General features: G+C 43.5%; 1 protein-coding gene across 4 annotated transcripts; it reads right to left on the bottom strand.

The window, feature by feature from the left end:
* Positions 1–1823: 1823 nt before the first annotated feature.
* Positions 1824–17262, bottom strand: ZNF223 (zinc finger protein 223). Of its 4 annotated transcripts, none has more exons than XM_063719565.1 (5): positions 17068–17262; positions 14084–14166; positions 8721–8847; positions 8462–8554; positions 1824–3217 (listed from the first exon to the last, which is right to left on the bottom strand). In XM_063719565.1, the coding sequence occupies exons 2-5, from the start codon at positions 14096–14098 to the stop codon at positions 2004–2006; spliced, it is 1449 nt and encodes a 482-aa protein (XP_063575635.1). In that variant the 5' UTR covers positions 14099–14166; positions 17068–17262; the 3' UTR covers positions 1824–2003. The 4 variants fall into 4 exon arrangements, with proteins under 4 accessions (XP_063575635.1, XP_063575634.1, XP_063575636.1 ...); XM_063719564.1 differs by having other exon boundaries at positions 14084–16819; positions 17068–17250; XM_063719566.1 differs by lacking the exon at positions 17068–17262 and having other exon boundaries at positions 8721–8893; positions 14084–14173.
* Positions 17263–18004: the final 742 nt, after the last annotated feature.

Raw genomic sequence — 18004 nt, 5'->3', positions numbered from 1 at the left:
ATGGATTGTTTCTAACACACAAAAAACTGATAAATGCTTGTGGTAACAGATACCCCATTTACCCTGATGTGATTATTATGCATTGTATGCCTGTATCAAAATATATACTCCATATGTGTACCCATAAAAATTAGGATTTTTTTTTGGGCTGGGTGCAATGGCTCATGCCTGTAGTCCCAGCACTTTGGGAGGCTGAGGTGGGCAGATTACTTGAGTGCAGGAGTTCGAGACCAGCCTAGGCAACATGGAGGAACCTCATCTCTACAAAAAAATACAAAACTTAACCAGAGGCAGTGGTGCACGCCTGTAGTCTCAGCTGCTCAAGAGGCTGAGGTGGAAGGATGGTTTGAGCCCAGGAGGCCACCACATCCAGCTAGTTGTATTTTTAGTAAAGGCAGGGTTTCACCATGTTGGCCAGGCTGGTCTTGAACTTCTGGCCTCAAGTAAACTGCCCACCTCAGCCTCCCAAAGTGCTGGGATTACAGGCATGAGACACTATACCCAGCCCTTTGCCCATTTTTTTAATTGGGTGGTTTCTGTTATTGAGTTGTAAGAATTCTTTATCTAATCTGGATAGTAGAACTCATGCTGTATGGTCTTTTCATGTTCTTGACAATGTCCATGTATGCATAGCATTTTTTAAAACTTAGGTCCCATTTAGTTATTTTTATTTGCTTTTGCTTATGTTGTTTCATTGAAGAATCCATTCCAAATAAAGTCAGGAAGATTTACTTCTATGTTTTCTTCTAATACTTTTATAGTTTAGCTACTACATTAGGTCATTGATGAATTTTGAGTTAATTTTTAAGTGTAGGGTGAGATACAATCTAACTTCATTATGTTGTGTGTCTGTGTATAGGTGTCCCAGCAGTATTGGTCAAAGAGACTATTCTGTCTCCATAAAGTAATCTTGGATCCTTCTTGAAAATCAAGTGGCCTTAGATGTATGGGTTTCTTTATGGACTCTCAATTCTATTCTATTTGTCTATATATCTGCCTCCTGGGTTCAAGCGATCCTCCCACTTCAGCCTCTCCAGTAGTCTCCAGCTGGGACTACAGGCATACACCACCACCACTGGCTAATTATTGTATTGCTTGTAGAGATGGGGTTTCTGATGTTCACTGAGAAATCGAAAAATAATGCATACAATTATAAAATAGAAAAATACCAGCAAATATTCACTGCGGAAGAAAATAAGAATATAATTGTAACACACTATGTATGTACACTAAAAAAAAAAAATTCCAGAAACACAGCAAGATGCTTGTCCAGAAACAAACAAAGGTATTTATTTAATTTTTTTTTTTTTTGAGACAGGGTCTCACTCTGTTGCCCTGGCTGGAGTGCAGTAGCACTATCATAGGTCACTGCAGCCTCAATCTTCCAGACTCAAGCGATGTAAGGATGCAGCAAAAATACAAAGACACATGTGGCTGACATTCTAGTGGTCATCAATTTTGACATGTTCATCATTAGTGTTTTGAAAGTGTGTGAATAAACTCTTATACTAAGACCTGTCTCTTGAATAATAACTAATTGTCAAACTTCTGTTAGAAACCCTGCAGCATGACTTACAAGCATTGTCTGCCCTGACAGTCCCACGACCGCTGGGGTATGCTGAGCTATGGCCAAAACACTAACTTTAAACTGTCCTCACTCACATGGGGAAGCTAAAAAAGCTGATTTCTTAGAAGTAGTGAGAACAGTGACTCTAGAGGCAGGGAAGGGCAGGGGATAGGTGGGAAGGCCAAAGGTTGGCTAATGGATACAAAAGTACAGGTAGATAGGAGGAAGAAGTTCTACTGTTCTGCAGCACTAAAGGTGACTATCATCAACTACAATTTATTTTCAAATTGCTGGAACAATGAATTTTTAATTTTCTCAACACAAAAAAGAGATAATTGTTTGAGGTGATAAATATGCTAATTACACTGATTTGATCATTAGACATCATATACATATATTTAAATATCACACTGTACCCCATAAATATGTACAACACTTACGTGTCATTTAAAAATAATGATAAAATTATATCAAGATTCAAGCGCCTCTTGTAGCGCTTCCCACAGTCCTCACATTTGGATGTATTTTCTCCACTGTGGTTTTTTTGTTGGTCTTTACGGTATGACCGGTATACAAGCTTCTTTCCACAATCCTCACATTTGAATGGTTTTTTTCTGCAGTGGAGTCTCTTATGATTCAAAATACTTGAGGCCTGTCTGAAGCTCTTCCCACAGTCATCACAGTTATAAGGTCTCTCTCCTGTGTGGGCTCTATGGTGCAAGTCAAGACCTGACTTAGTAATGTAGCTCTTCCCACACTTGTCACATTTGTATGGCTTTTCTCCAGTGTGGACTCTCTGATGGATCAAAAGATAGGAGGACCGTCTGAAGCTCTTCCCACATTCTTTACAATTATATGGTTTCTCTCCTGTGTGGATCGTCTGATGCTTACACAAATCCAGCCTACCAATGAAGCCTTTTCCATATTCCCCAGTGTTATTTGGTTTCTTTCCTGTGTGGACCACACAATGCCTATTAAGACTTGACCTAAGACGGAAGCTCACACTACATATCTCACATTTGAATGGCTTCTCCCCTGTGTGAATTCTCTGATGTTTCTGAAGCTGGAAATCATGAATGAAGGCCCTCCCACATGCCTCACAATTATAATGTTTCTCTCCCATGTGTAATTTGCAATGAACTGTAAGTGCTGATCTACATCTGAAGCCTCTCCCACATTGTTCACATTTGAAAGGTTTCTCTCCAGTATGGACTCTCTGATGAGTTTGCAGATGTAAACTCTGACTGAATTCCTTACCACATATGTCACACTTAAAGAGTTTCTCTCCCAGGTGGACTCTCTGATGAATATGAAGTGCTGAGATGTAACAGAAGCTTTTTCCACACTCATCACAGGAATGAGACTTCTCTGCTGAGCGTATTTGCTGAGGAAGATCAAAGATGGACATATCACTGAAGGATTGTTTACACTTCCCACGATTGGAAGGTTTCTGTCCTGTGTGCATTATAGATAGTCCTTCCTCAGCCTGGGAGTGGGCATCACCCTGTTCAAAGAACTGAGAGCTCTTTATGGTAGAGTCTAGAGGCCTGGTTAAGTCACTTGCAATTTCTTCCCAGATCTGCTGGCAGGACCACCCTTCATGTGGTCCTGCTTCTGGAAAAGTCTTCATCTCAGGTTGGATCTTGCCTCCTATCAGAATACAAAATTAAGAGATCAGGACAAGCTATGCCCTGTTCAGTGTTTTTAAGAGCTCACACTTAGGACATGGTATGAAACTTCAATGAACGTTCAGTTTGTGTTTTCCAAGTGCACCCTGGTTTCTGCTTTGCATGAGAGCAATCTAAAACCATACCATGTCGCTGGGCACGGTGGCTCACACCCATAATCCCAGGACTTTGGGAGGCCGAGGCCCTTTGGGAGGCCGAGGCCCTTTGGGAGGCTGAGGCAGGCGGATCACTTGAGGTCAGGAATTCGGGACCAGCCTGACCAACATAGTGAAACCCCGTCTCTACTAAAAATACAAAAATCAGCTAGGTGTGGTGGCGCACACCTATAATCCCAGATACTTGCGAGGCTGAGGCAGGAGAAATCGCTTGAACCCAGGAGGTACAGGTTGCAGCAAGCCGAGATCATGCCACTGCACTCCAGTCTGGGCGACAGAGTGAGACTCTGCCTCAAAAAAAAAAAACAAGAAAGAAAAAAAAGAAAAAAACATACCATATTTCAAATAAAAAATCCATGATAGAAATAAAAAGTTTAATAAAAAATTAATATGACACATACATTTAACCTGTTACTGTTTTTAAAATTTCCAACTCAGTCTGAAATTTTACATGATAAATTACTAAACTATTATATACATAATGAAATATGAATCAAAAGGAACTCTAAGGGAAAGCAGTAACATAATAAATACTTTGTATATTTGCCTATATATTGTATATCTTATAAAGAAGTTAACCTTCCTTTCAGTATGAGATGGCTTAAAAAACATTTTTAAAAATAAGAAAAGAAGTTAACCTAACTAAAAAGAGGTCAGGACTTTGTCCTCAGTATCTGAGAGGTAATCTGTAGGATCTTGAAGGGGCATGCCTGAGGAGAGTCTGTTTGCTTGGGGGCAAATCTTGGGTAACTCTTGATAGTGAAATAATATAATTTAGGGTTGTGACTAGCCACAGCTTTGGGGGATGGGAAATGGCAGGTGGCGTTCGCCATGTCAGAAAAAATAACAATGTGATTTAATGTAGGTCTTTAAGTCACAGGGAACCAGTGGACCAAAAGACTAAATAACCACATGGGAATCAACCAACCAATTATGGCTATGTAACAGAGCCCCAATAATTACTTGGATCCCAGCACTCAGTTGAGTTTCCCTGATTGGTGTTTCCTTGTGTCTAAGTCACATGCTAATTTTGGGTATGTAACATGCCTGACTCTACTGTGAGAATACAATAGGAGATCCACTGGTACTTCACTGGACTGTCTTATTTGTTTTTTCCCCCTTGATTAACTATAATATGCATCTTTTCCCTCTAAAAATCAGTAACTGTGAGAATAAATGGATCCAGTGAGTTCTGAGAGTCTTTCTAGGAAATTATTGAACGTGAAGGTAGTTTTGAAAAACTCCCGAATTTGCACTTGGAGTGAAGTGAGAGCAGTTCTCTGTAAAATGTCCCATTAAACTTTTTAGTTTAACCCTTCATGATACTAAACATCAAACACCTTAGAATGTTTATATCTACAAATCGAAAGTATTCCTGTACAAGAATTTTGCACGACACATATAAAATACTTAATCTTATTTTTCTGTTTTGATATGGATGGTAACTTGGTTATCTGAAAGAGTACAGAGACAGACAACTGCAGTTCTGAGGGGAATCTGAAAGGCTGTCCTTCCAGAGGTCCACAAAGGAGGATGCTCTTCATCAGACAATCAATGATGTGAAGAATCACTTGGAATGAAAAGAAAGCCTATGATGTAGATAAACAGGCCTTTATAACTGTTTTTATATTCAGGACTACACATCAGTGAGCTGCAATAAAGTTAAAACCTGCAATAGACATTTATAGAAAGGAACCAGAATGAAAATTATCACAGCGTGGAGACAAGCAGGAAAGGTGTCATTACATGAAATGTCAGCTAAAGTCACTCACATACATCTACACGCATGAAAACTGTCCAGGTTATACTGAAAGAGGTGTTTCTTATTATGGTTCATGCTCACAAAATGTTCAAAACTTTGTCAGGATATTACCAAGTCCTGAATTAGGTAAATTTTTCTGATGGAGAGTTAAGTTCCAAAGGTTGAATCTTGGAAAATATTAATAGGTAAGTGGGTACCCATCAGTATACCTGGCCAAACTCCACCCTTAAGCCTAGAACTTCGGCCCTAAGTGAAAACAGATGACCCCATTTTTCTGCCCAAATGTTGCTTTTTTTGGCCTGCCTGCCACTATCCTGTGCCCATAAAAGATTTCACCTGGCAGAGCAACACAAGCAGCTGAGTGGCAAGGATACAAGTCGCTGAGCGGTGGGCAGAGAAGCAACTGAGTGTCGGAAACTATGGATAGATGTGGCTAACTTCAGAAGGTGCGGCTTTGGAGAGGGGCCCAGCCACAAATGGCCTGGCTTCAGGAACATGTTGATCCCCTTCCCATCCCCTTTCCAGCCTCCCTTTCTGCTGAGAACCACTCACCGCTCAATAAAGTCTTCTGCATTTATCACTTTTCACACAGTTCATGTGACCTGGTTCTTCCTGGATGCTGGACAAGAACCCAGGTGCCAAGAAGGCAGGGGCTGCTACCCTGACGCTCCACTGAGCTGATTAGCACTTGGCCATCCCCAGATGGCAGAGCTGAAACAGCATGGGTTGTAACATGCTTGGACACTGCTGTGGGGCGTGCGCGGAGCCTGCTCTCGCCAGAGAGGAGCAACCAGCAAATTCCAGCATTCATTTGCTCCAGTTCCTGCACTCGCTCGCTTGCACGCTCCCTCCTGCAAGGAGTGGACAGTGGTGGGCTGAGTGAAACAAACCCTGAAGTTCCCGCCCGCAAAGACGGTCAAGGGAACAATCCTGTCTCATAGGTACATGGGTATATTTAATACACTTTTTATAAGGAGTATTATATAAAAAGGAGGTCTTTTAAGGAGAAGGGAAGGTCTCTCAGGATGTTTCTATTTTGAGCAAGTAATTCCCCAATTCCTTCCAGGTTATAAAGCTTACCAGTTCAAAATATAGCACTAAATCTATAAAAATAAACAAAAAGCCTGTCCTTTAACTTTTTGACAATTAAATTTGCATAATGTAAAGATGAGGGATATACACATTTTTGAAGAAAGATGACCAGAAACAGAGTCAACATTCAGCTACATAACTTGTGTCCTCTCATCCTCATTCTTCCCCCTCTAAGGGAAGGAAGGAGGAACCTGGAGGCAGTGAAGTGCGGGCCAACTTTGGAAAAGGCAAATGGGCTGCAGATGGGTAAATCTCTCAAAGGAAAGCTAGCTGGAAATCCTCATTCAAAAAGACTTCTTCCCAGATATAAATATGCTCCCTATGGAAAGCTCCAGAGTAGGTCCCAGGGAAGGCATATTACTCAGTGTGGTCATGAAAAAAAATTGCTATGCTTAGAAGTTTCCACAGGACATGGGTCAACTGCACACACATAAAACCAATCATGTCAAGGAAACCTAAGAAAGTTGAAAATGGATAAGCAGCCATCCACAGAGAAAAAAACAATAAAAACCTGTTCTGCAATATATAATCAGCCCTCCATATCCATGGGTTTGGCATCCATGGATTCAACCAACAGTGCATAAAAAATATTTAGGGAAAAAAATTCTAGTTCCAAAGAGCAAAACTGGAATTTCTTACACACTAAGTCCTATGTTGAATCCTTGTGAGTGAAGTGAAAAGTAGTCATTGCATTTGGTATTATAACTGGTCTAGACATGATTTAAAGTATACGGGAGGATGTACATAGGTTATAGGCAAATACTTCACATATATCAGGATCTTGAACATCTCTGGCTTTTGGTATCCATGTGGGGTCCTGAAATCAAACCCCTATGGCTTCCAAGGGACTAATATATTTCACTCACTCTGGTTCATGTATTACTTATTAGCTAGCTCCATGATTCCTACAGACAGTGAAGTCCCCCCATCCATTCATTCATTCATCAGGATACCAAATATTTACAGATCCCTCCATGTACTAGGACTATTCTAGACGCTGACGATGCAGTCGTAAACAAACAGATAAACACCCCGTAGAGATTATATTTGAAAGGGAACAGGTGATCTATCAGTAAACAAAAGCATATGACACATAATACTTGCAGGCCAAGTAAAGATAGGATGGTATTTTCAATAGGGTGCTTGAAGATGACCTCTTCCGTGACATTAAAACTCAGCAGAGACCTGCATAAACTAACAGAGGGGGTCAGTAAGTTTTGTGGGAACAGAGGATTCCAGTCAGAGAGAAAAGCAAGTGAGGGCTCTGAGGCAGAAGCTTCTGTAGTAGAGAACGTAATTGTTCCTGAAAGATGTCCACATCCAACCTTCAGGACCTATGATTCTGATACGTTACACAGCAAGGCAGATTAAGGCTGCAGATGTCATTGAAGTCACTAATCAGCTAAGCAGAAAGTAGGAAAGTCAACTTGGATCATGCAGGAGTGATGAATACAATCACAAGGGACCTGAAAGGTGGAAGACACAGGCATAAGAAGAGTGGCAGAGGGAGCATGACTCTGGAAGAATGGTCAAGGATGCAATGTAGCTGCCTTCAAAGATGGAGGAATGGAAACTAGAGCCACGGAGTGTGGACAGTGTCTAGGGACTGGTAAAACAAAGTGAAGGCTTCTCCCCATGAACATCCAGAAAGGAACAAAGCCCTAAGACAGCTTGATTTTTGCCCGGTGACATGTGTCAGACTTCAGGCCTAAAGAACAGAGAAATAATAAATGCTTCTTATTTAATCATCTAAGTTCGTGGTCATTGGGTACCAGCAACAGGCGATATAGTGTCCTTGGCAGGATGGAGAAATAAGAGGGATGACAAGGTGGCCAGAAAAAATGGAGAAAGAGGAAGAGTATGGGAGATATAGTCAAGAGGCAGTGAAGAATGAAGAGTAGGCCACAGGGGTTTCTAGAAGCCACTTAAAGAGGCTTTCATAAAATTAAGAAGCCAGAAAGGCTCTTAAGCTGAGGAATGACAATCTGACATCCATGTCCTAAGGATCACTTTAGCTGCCATGAGGAGAACAGATGTCAGAGTGGGAAGGCATGGAGCAGGGCCACCAGCTGGAAGGAGGTTTTAATAATCCAGCAAAGATGTTTGGCCATTTAGAAGAAGGTAATGGAGTTGGATGTGCACAGAAGTAAAACAGATGGAAGTCACAAACAAGGACACACAGTTGCGTACTTCTTACCTGAATTTCCTTCTCTTTGGGTTGCTATATCCATCATCCAAAACTTTTCCTCCCTTAGAAAGTAGAAAGTGTCTCGGTGGAATGGTTGATGCCCTGTAAACAGGAAAAGTCACATGCTAATCCCAACATATTCTAGATAATATCAGGGTAACACTTACTGGAAATTTAGGTTCCCACTGCACACTCAAACTTGAACACCCTAGGATACAAAATCACTCCTGGGGCCTGACATTCCCTTATAGAAGATGCCTGTCCTCACCCACTGACAGCAGGTTCCTGAAGTTCTCCAGCATCACATCTCGATACAGCTTCCTCTGGGCAAGGTCCAGCAGCCCCAGCTCCTCCTCAGTGAAGACCACTGCCACATCCTTGAAGGTCACTGCCTCCTACAGCATCAAACATATGCAACCTCAATCTCACTACCAATGGTTACTAGGAGAGAAGGAACATTGAGGAGGCCAAGAGGAAAAATGGAAAGTTTTTCAGGATCTTCAGAGATGTAGGTCAACTTATAGAATTCCCATTCATTCTAGTCTGTGTCCTGACAATGACACACCTTGATTGTCCCAAGCGTCATCAGAATTCCAACGATGAAGAAGTCCTGTGGTCTTATTTAGTGAACTCATTGAGTTTACTTGTATGTAGCCCCCTAGGAGTCTAAATGCTGCATCCTGGGCTACACGTATACAGGTTTCAATGAAACTTGCTAATAGCCCCAGCGACAGTGAGCAATTCAGTCAGTATCTGCCCGACCTGGCAGCCGGTTGATGAGGCTGTGGCTGTGAAACCCCAATCTCAGTATTCCCAATAATTATTTTTCCTTTTCCCCTTTATAATGCACATCCTGTTGGTAATTTGCGGTTCAGATCACCGCAGTAACTGACAAAGGTCCTCCTGACTCTAATCTGGAGGTGATGCTTTCCTGAATATCCCCTGACTTCTACAGGATCCCACAGTGGTGAAGAATGAGACCACGGAATACTGTAGGGGGTACCAGAGTCCTTCTGATGGTACTGGGGACACCTGGTCCTTCCATTTGGGTGGCTGGCACTAGCAGGCATATCTTTTTGTATAGGACATGACCTCCCTTCCTGACTGAACAACTGAGGCAGGAAGGTCTGAGCCAAACAACCAGGGGAATGGATGTCTACAGTGGTAGTAGCCTCAGGACAGGGACAGACAGACTGGGTCACTGCACCACCTCAGCCCACCCACTATCCAATAGCTATTAATCTGCTGTTCCCCCAAGGATATGGCAGCAGAGGCCTGAAAGCACAGCACATTCCTTATCTCAAGCTGCAGTCACCTCATGTCACCTGGCTAAGTGTTCCATCTGCTACCCTGGATTTATTCTATCACCAACCACAGTGACCCTCTCATCCTGACCATGGTAAACCACACCAGCATCCCTCATGCCACGGTGCACACCAACAGCTCCACAACCCTGGCTTGTCAAGTCAGAACCTGGCACCTGCCACATGAGAGAGAGATGGAGGGCCCTGTGGTAACTGGTGTAAGGCAGCAGAATCACACAACCTCAACAAAGCTACAGTGGACTGTGCTTTCTCACACCATGTTCCTTTGACTACCTGGATGAGAAATGTTCCACATAATGAAAACCAGGACTGGATGAGTGGTATTCCTCTCTGTAAGGGCCGCATGAATGTCATACTGGGGGAACTGACCTTATGCAACTGTGCCAAAAATGAGATGTGGCTGGCAAAAGATAATGTCCCCATTCCCACAAATGGGTCACAGAACGGCCAAACAAGGGAATGGGTGCAGTGTGCACCTGAGCCTTATGGCTTTCTCTGTGGGTGGTTTGGAGGGTAACCCAGGTACAGGGTGGGCAATGTCATGCCTGGAAAGCTGGCAGACTGTTAGATCCCAAACATTGGGCATGCTGGGGGTGCCCCTAGATGTTACCCTGGGAGCAAGATGCACCACTGGGCAAGAAGGCTAAAGCTGTGCCCCAGGCTGACTGGGGACCTGCCTGGAGGTACAGCTAGCTCCAGATTTATGTCCTACACCTACAAGTGAATTCCCATGAAAAATGATGAGACACCTGTCACAGACAATGGCCGATAGATACTGTTTATTCCACGGCCACTGCCTTGGGAGCCCAGCAACATCCCTTCACTCCCTCAGGAAGGTTCAAAAAACACAAGTGCTCTGTGCTTTTAGCCCTACTGGGAGGAGTGGTTCTATGACTGCCAACACCTCCGGCCTTCTCTGGATACATAGCTATTGTAAAAACTCAATGAGAGGCAACCCAGAAGCAGGTCCACTGGCTTCAGACACTGGGGCCACCTGAATCATTCTTCTTTGGTATCTTCAGCAGCTTCTTATTTTGATAACTGGGACCTGGGCAGGATTACTACTTCAGGAAGGTCTAGCTGTGCTGCTTGTGGTCATGCTCCTCTGGGGTCCAAGGAATGTATTCCAGCTATAATTCCATGAAGTTGGCAGAGATTGTGTCAGTCAAGGTGTTACACTAATCTAACAAGATCAGGGGAGGCCAGGGGAGGTCGATGGACATATGAAATGGACCAGTTTGCTAAGGGGGATATCTGGGTCAGGGGATGGACTGCAGGACAGTTGGGGTACAGACCCCACCCAGCTCTCTCCCCTTTATTGCTTGTAGTTCTCAAGAATAACTGTAGATTATTCTAAGAATGCAATATTATGGGGAGGAACTGCCTTTGACAGTCTGGGCTTTGTTCCTCTCTCACCTGGAAGGAAGATGACCTTCAAGTTTTTCTCCATGAGTCATGGCACCCTGAAGTATATAAATGGGGGAAGGTTACCTTCTGGGGTGCCTCAGCTCTGGTGCAAGTGGGGCACATACAGTCAAGATTCCATCTGCTCCAGGTAGATTTCTTGAGCCCTGGATGGCCAGCTCACAGTGGACCCTAGGCTTCTGGGCTCCCCTGCTGCCAATCTGTAGTAATAAATCTGCTTCATGCAATCTGTTGCTTGTGAATGTGTTCTGTCCCACAGGACTCACACGAGTTGGTAATCAGTGCACAGTGAACCTGCTCCATGGTACCCTGAGACAGCTATGCGGTGTGTCTTCTGTACTCACAAGGCACAAACCACATATGCTTATTGCAGCATTTAGTGTCCTGATCAGAAGTCAGAATGCCTCAGTGCACATTCTGAGACTCTGCCCATTTCTAACCATGTGACCTCAGACATGTTTTCCTACAAGCCTTGTTCCCTCTCTGAATAATAGTTCTTACATGACAGAGTTTTTTCAAAGATTAAGCAAAGAAATGCACAGTATTTTGAAAACTCTACAGCACAGACTAAGTGTTTAATGAACATTAGCTGGTATTACTTATTACTGTTATTACCATTATCTATTTCAGGGTTCCATAGTATTCCAGGGAACTGATGATCTATTTTTAGCTACACTAAAGAATAAATATTTAATTTTACATATTTTCCATTATCAATCCTGCAAAGATGATATAGTAAGTAGTAAGATGTAGGAACATCTGACTCTGTCTCATTTAAAATAATTTCATATGAAAATTAAAATGTGAAAAATAAGCACATTTAATATTATCATCATATAATTGCTTACTTTCTTCTCACTTTTTTCCCTACCTCTCTAATCATTCAACAGAATACAAGCACCCTAATTCTCCTTATGATAGCCAAGAGCACTTTATAAATATTCCCATGGTTTTGGTAATCTGATTAGGAAGAACAATTCATTCTATCATTCTCACTTATTATTATAAATGAGTATCACCACTTTTCAAGATTATTGGCCATCTCTATTTCTTCTTTTACAATTGCCTTTTGGTATTCTTTGTTCCAATCTGTTTGAACTTTTTTCTTTATCCTTTTAGAAGATTCTTATTCTGGATTTATTCTTCCTTAACTATTCAAGGGGTAAATATTTTTGCCCCAGGTTGTCATTTTTTCTGGTAACAATGTGTGAGGCGGGCCGGGCACGGTGGCTCACGCCTGTAATCCCAGCACTTTGGGAGGCCGAGGCGGGCAGATCATGACGTCAGATCGAGACCATCCTGGCTAACACGGTGAAACCCCGTCTCTACTAAAAATACAAAAAAAAAAAATTAGCCAGGTGTGGTGGCAGGCACCTGTAGTCCCAGCTACTCGGGAGACTGAGGCAGGAGAATGGCATAAACCCAGGAGGCAGAGCTGGCAGTGAGCTGAGATCACGACACTGTACTCCAGCCTGGGCGACAGAGAGAAAAAAAAGGTGAGGCATCTTATGCCATAAGGAGGAATTTAGGGAATTTTTTTTTTTGAGACAGAGTCTCGTTCTGTCCCTCAGGCTGGAGTACAGTGGCGCGATCTCGGCTCACTGCAAGCTCCGCCTCCTGGGTTCATGCCATTCTCCTGCTTCAGCCTGTGGAGTAGCTGGGACTACAGATGCCCGCCACCACGCCCGGCTAATTTTTTTTATTTTTTTTATTTTTAATAGAGACGGGGTTTCACCATATTAGCCAGGATGGTCTCTATCTCCTGACCTAGTGATCCACCTGCCTCAGCCTCCGAAAAAGTGCTAGGATTACAGGCGTGAGTCACCGCGCCCAGCCAAAGAAAAAATGTGTGAGGCATCTTGTGCCATAAGGAGGAATTTGGAGATAAGAACAGCTGTGGTAATCACTGTCCTTAGGTACTTGGAACAATGAGTATACCTGAGTAGGTGCCAGGTCTGGAAAAGAAGAGGTCACACCAACGCAGGACAGGGAGAAGCAGCGCCGCCTATGGATGTCATCACTCAAGGGAGCACTCCAGACACTCACACAACAGGGCACCGGACCCTTAATGGAGAATTTTTCTTTCTTCTCGTCTCTCTCTTTCACTTGAGCAGAATGGCTAACATTCCTGATCCTTGATTGCCTCTGATTTTGAGCAGGTTTCTCATATTTCATGAGTTTAGGAGAAGAAGAGATCAGGAACCTCCTCATTCTGCTGCTCTGAGAAGTAAATGAGTGGCAGTACACAAGTGACTGGCCAATCTTCAGTATTACTAGACTTTTTTTGTTTTGTTTTGTTTTTTGAGACAGAGTTTCGCTCTTGTTGCCCAGGCTGGAGTGCAATGGCCCAATCTCAGCTCACTGCAACCTCCGCCTCCCGGTTTGAAGTGATTCTCATGCTTCAGCCTACCGAGTAGCTGGGATGACAGGCATGTACCACCATGCCCAGCTAATTTTGTATTTTTAGTAGAGATGGGGTTTCTCCATGTTGGTCAGACTGGTCTCGAACTCCCGACCTCAGGTGATCCGCCTCCCTCAGCTTCCCAAAGTGCTGGGATTACCAGCGTGAGCCACTGCATCCAGCCCAGTATTACTAGCCATTTTAAATGAAGGCTTTCTGGCTGGGTGCGGTGGCTCACGCCTGTAATCCCAGCACTTTGGGAGGCCGAGGCGGGCAGATCACTTGAGGTCAGAAGTTCAATACAAGCCTGGCTGACATGATGAAACCCCATCTCCACTAATACTACAAAAATTAGCCAGGTGACAAGAGATCCTCAAAGTCCTGCTGTTCTTCTTGAGTCTTCCCAGGGCAGAGAAAAACACACGACAATCTGAGTAGTGAGATGGAATTTTAACAGTAAGAGAGGCAAGCCCTACTCACCTTGGACATGGTCATTTTTCCTCCTACTTTAGGGAATTTGCAGAGTCCTGAATGACACAGTTCCAGGGAAAGCAGAATTGTGCCTGGAAAGTGCCATGAAGACAGAAAAAGAGACATGAAAGGGTGGCCAGGGATGTCGCCCACCAACAAGGACTCATATTGTCAATTAGCACATGAACGCTCACAGCAGCATTATTCATACTAACCCCAAATTGCACACAACCAAAAAGCTCTCCTATAGGTAAAGGGATAGAAAAATTGTGGCATATTCATACAATGGAATCTTATTTGGAAATGTAAAGGAATGAAATAGTGACCCATGCAACAACACCCGTGAACCTTGAAAACATTACAGTAAGTGAAAGAAACAAGTCACAAAAACCCACAGACCCTACGATTCCATTTATATGAAATGTCTGGAATAGACAAGTAGAATAGGATAGAAAGTAGGTTAGCAGTTGTTCTAAATTTGAGTTGAGAATGAGGTGTAAAGTAAATGGGCATGAGGAGTCCAACTGGGGGATGAAAGTGATCTCGGTTGAATTATGATGATGATTACTCCACTTCAAAGTTCCTAAAGACCACTGACTTGTATACCTGAAATGAGTGAATGCTATAACTAAAATAAACCTAGAGTTTAAAAAAAACTGTTAATGCACATATCATTAGAATCAATAAGACTGGATTCTGAGTCTGTATTGATAGAATATTTATAGTTGAACAAATCAATGAACAAATAGAGGAGAAATGGAAGCTCTTATTTATAAGAAAATGCCCACTAATTATGTATTTTCCCATAAGAAACTTCATAATTAAAAAAAATAATTTGTACATAAGAGTGTACAAATCTGAAAGACATCTTCTTGGCCAGTGACAGCTGAGATCACCAATGAAGGGACAAACGAACATCACTTGGACCTTGTTATGTTACAATGAAAAGGGCATCCTATCGCGCCATTGTACCCCAGCCTGGGTGACAAGAGCAAAACTGTCTCAAAAGAAAAGAAAAGGGCATCTCAACACTCCTGTGGAATCCCCACCAACAATGTATAATCTGAACCTAAGTGTGAAATATATCTGTAGGGGAAAGAAAAAGAAATGAGGCTGTTACTGTGTCTATGTAGAAAAAGGAAGACATAAGAAACTCCATTTTGATCTGTACTAAGAAAACTTCTTCTGCCTTGAAATGCTGTTAATCTGTAACCCTAGCCCCAACCCTGTGCTCGCAGAAACATGTGCTGTATTGACTCAAGGTTTAATGGATTTAGGGCTGTGCAGGATGTGCTTTGGTAAAAATGTGTTTGCAGGCAGTATGCTTGGTAAAAGTCATTGCCATTCTCCAGTCTTGATTAACCAGGGACACCATACACTGCGGAAGGCCACAGGGACCTCTGCCCAAGAAAGCCTGGGCATTGTCCAAGGTTTCCACCCACTGAGACAGCCTGAGACATGGCCTCGTGGGAAGGGAAAGACCTGACCGTCCCCCAGCCCGACACTCATAAGGGGTCTGTGCTGAGGAGGATTAGTGAAAGACGAAGGCCTCTTTGCAGTTGAGGTAAGAGGAAGGCATCTGTCTCCTGCTCATCCCTGGAAATGGAATGTCTTGGTGTAAAACCCAATCGTACATTCTATTTACTGAGATAGGAGAAAACCGCCTTATGGCTGAGGTGAGACATGCTGGCGGCAATACTGCTCTTTACTGCACTGAGATGTTTGTGTAAAGTCACACATAAATCTGGCCTGTGTGCACATCCAGGCACAGCTCCTTTCCTTAAACTTATTTATGACACAGAGTCCTTTGCTCACATGTTTTCTGGCTGACCCTCTCCCCACCATTACCCTACAGTCCTGCCACATCCCCCTCACCAAGATGGTAGAGATAGTGATCAATAAATACTGAGGAACTCAGAGACTAGTGCCGGTACAGGTCCTCACTTGCTGAGCGCCGGTCCCCTGGGCCCACTTTTCTTCCTCTATACTTTATCTCTGTGTCTTATTTCTTTTCTCAGTCTCTCGTCTCCGCCTTATGAGAAATACCCACAGGTGTGGAGAGGCAGGCCCCCTTCAATATCAAACTCCAAATGAACAACTATGGAAATGTGACTGCTAAAGACAACACATAAACTGGACTTTGAATAGGTGAAGGGTGGGGCAGAGGACAGTCATAAGGACTTTAAATGAAAAAGTTAACAAATTCATATATGGAACTGCAGATTAGATAACATGATGCTAGGTAATATGCTATCCAACACTATCTAGTAAGTACACTACAAATACTAGTATTCTTTTAACACATCTATCTGATATGTAATCGGTAACAGTACTATTTAATATAATATCCAATACTATCTACCGTGTTATGTGAAACCCTATAACCAGTCCTTCCTAAATGCCTCTTACCAAGACACTCCACAATTACCCTGGTATGTGGGCTTACTTGCTGCAGAAAGCTACCAATCAGCTGTCTCTGGTTACAGGTATGTTCCTGGTGGTATTTGGTTGATGGTCATCAACAAAGCAAACAGGAAAAATGTAAACACTTGGCAAATTTGGGTAAACGGTATATAAGAATTTCTTATACTGTTTTTGCAATTTTTCTATAGCTTTTAAATGATATCAAACGTTTTAAAATATCAGGAAACAAGAGACCACCACTTACCAAGTGACAGGGACAACTTTAAGGCTTTCATTTGTATTATCTCTTTCAATTCGCAAAACAATTCTATTAGGATGATCCTATAAGCACCATTTTAAAGAACAGCAATGGGAAGTACAGAGACATTAACATTCCACATCACACTGCGAGAAAGAGTGTACACACTGCATACGTAGGGAGGCGGACTGAGCGAGGTCAAAGTCCTGGAAACCCTCAGAGCAGGGCACACAGGGCCACCCCTATCCCACCCCCCGGGACGCGAGCAAAGCCCCCCGACGCCAGGAGGCTCCGCTGACGGGAACAATAAACACCCTCCCCGCCCTCGCACCTCTAAACCTCTGCTCTTCGCCAAGGCTTCTTTTCCCCTGAGACGATCATCGATCATCGGGTGGTTGCGAGCCTCAAGCAAAGGAGGTTCGTTCAAAATGTCCTGCAAGACGCAGAAATGGCTCAAACTACCCCGGTCATTAAAGCAGGAACCTCAGGCTAGGAGACCGGAAGTGTCCACTGCGCCAGCGTGTCTGGACTCCACTCCCCAGAATTCCCCGGACCCGTCCGCCTGAGCCAAAGGGCCCGCAACTCCGCAGAGTGTCTGGACTATCGTTCCCAGAATTCACCGGTTCACCTGCCGGAGCCAAAATACCCAGTGTTCCACGAGCCAGTGGACTACACTTCCCGTAAAATGGACTACTCTTCCCAGAATTCTCCGGAAACGCCTACCTGAGCTGAAGTATCAGGAATCCCGCAAGGTGTCTGGACTGCAGGGCCTCGGATGCAAAAGGAAAATGTCCATCATCTCACCCTTTAGGCGCAAGTGTTGCGACTACATGGTGCTCCTCGATTACACTTCCCGCAACACCCACGGGGAACGAATTTCATAGCCCCAGGAATGCAGACTGTTACCCTGACAGTTGTCCTTCCCAGAGTCCTCGAGCGAAAATATTGAATAGAAAGAATTTATGACGTCTAAATGTCCCCCATGATTGACAGGAGTGTTCTTGGACAGGGAACAAGCGAGGAGATACAATATTCAAGGAGCTAGATAGAGTGACTGTTGAGCGGTCAGATGGCTGAAAGGAGGCTCAGGGTTTAAAGCAAGGATATCCAACTCCAGGGCCACAGACCTGTACCGGTCCACTGACTATTAGGAACCGGGCGGCACAGCAGGAAGTGAGCGGCAGGTGAGGGAGCATTATGGCCTGAGCTCCACCTCCTGTGAGATCAGCCCAGCATTACATTCTCGTAGGAGCGTGAACCCTATTGTG

The sequence above is a fragment of the Pongo abelii genome, chromosome 20 (assembly GCF_028885655.2).
Source record: "Pongo abelii isolate AG06213 chromosome 20, NHGRI_mPonAbe1-v2.0_pri, whole genome shotgun sequence".
Classification (NCBI taxonomy): Eukaryota; Metazoa; Chordata; class Mammalia; order Primates; family Hominidae; genus Pongo; species Pongo abelii.
The sequence above is the reverse complement of the archived record's forward strand: the minus strand, read 5'-3'. Positions and strand labels throughout refer to the sequence as shown.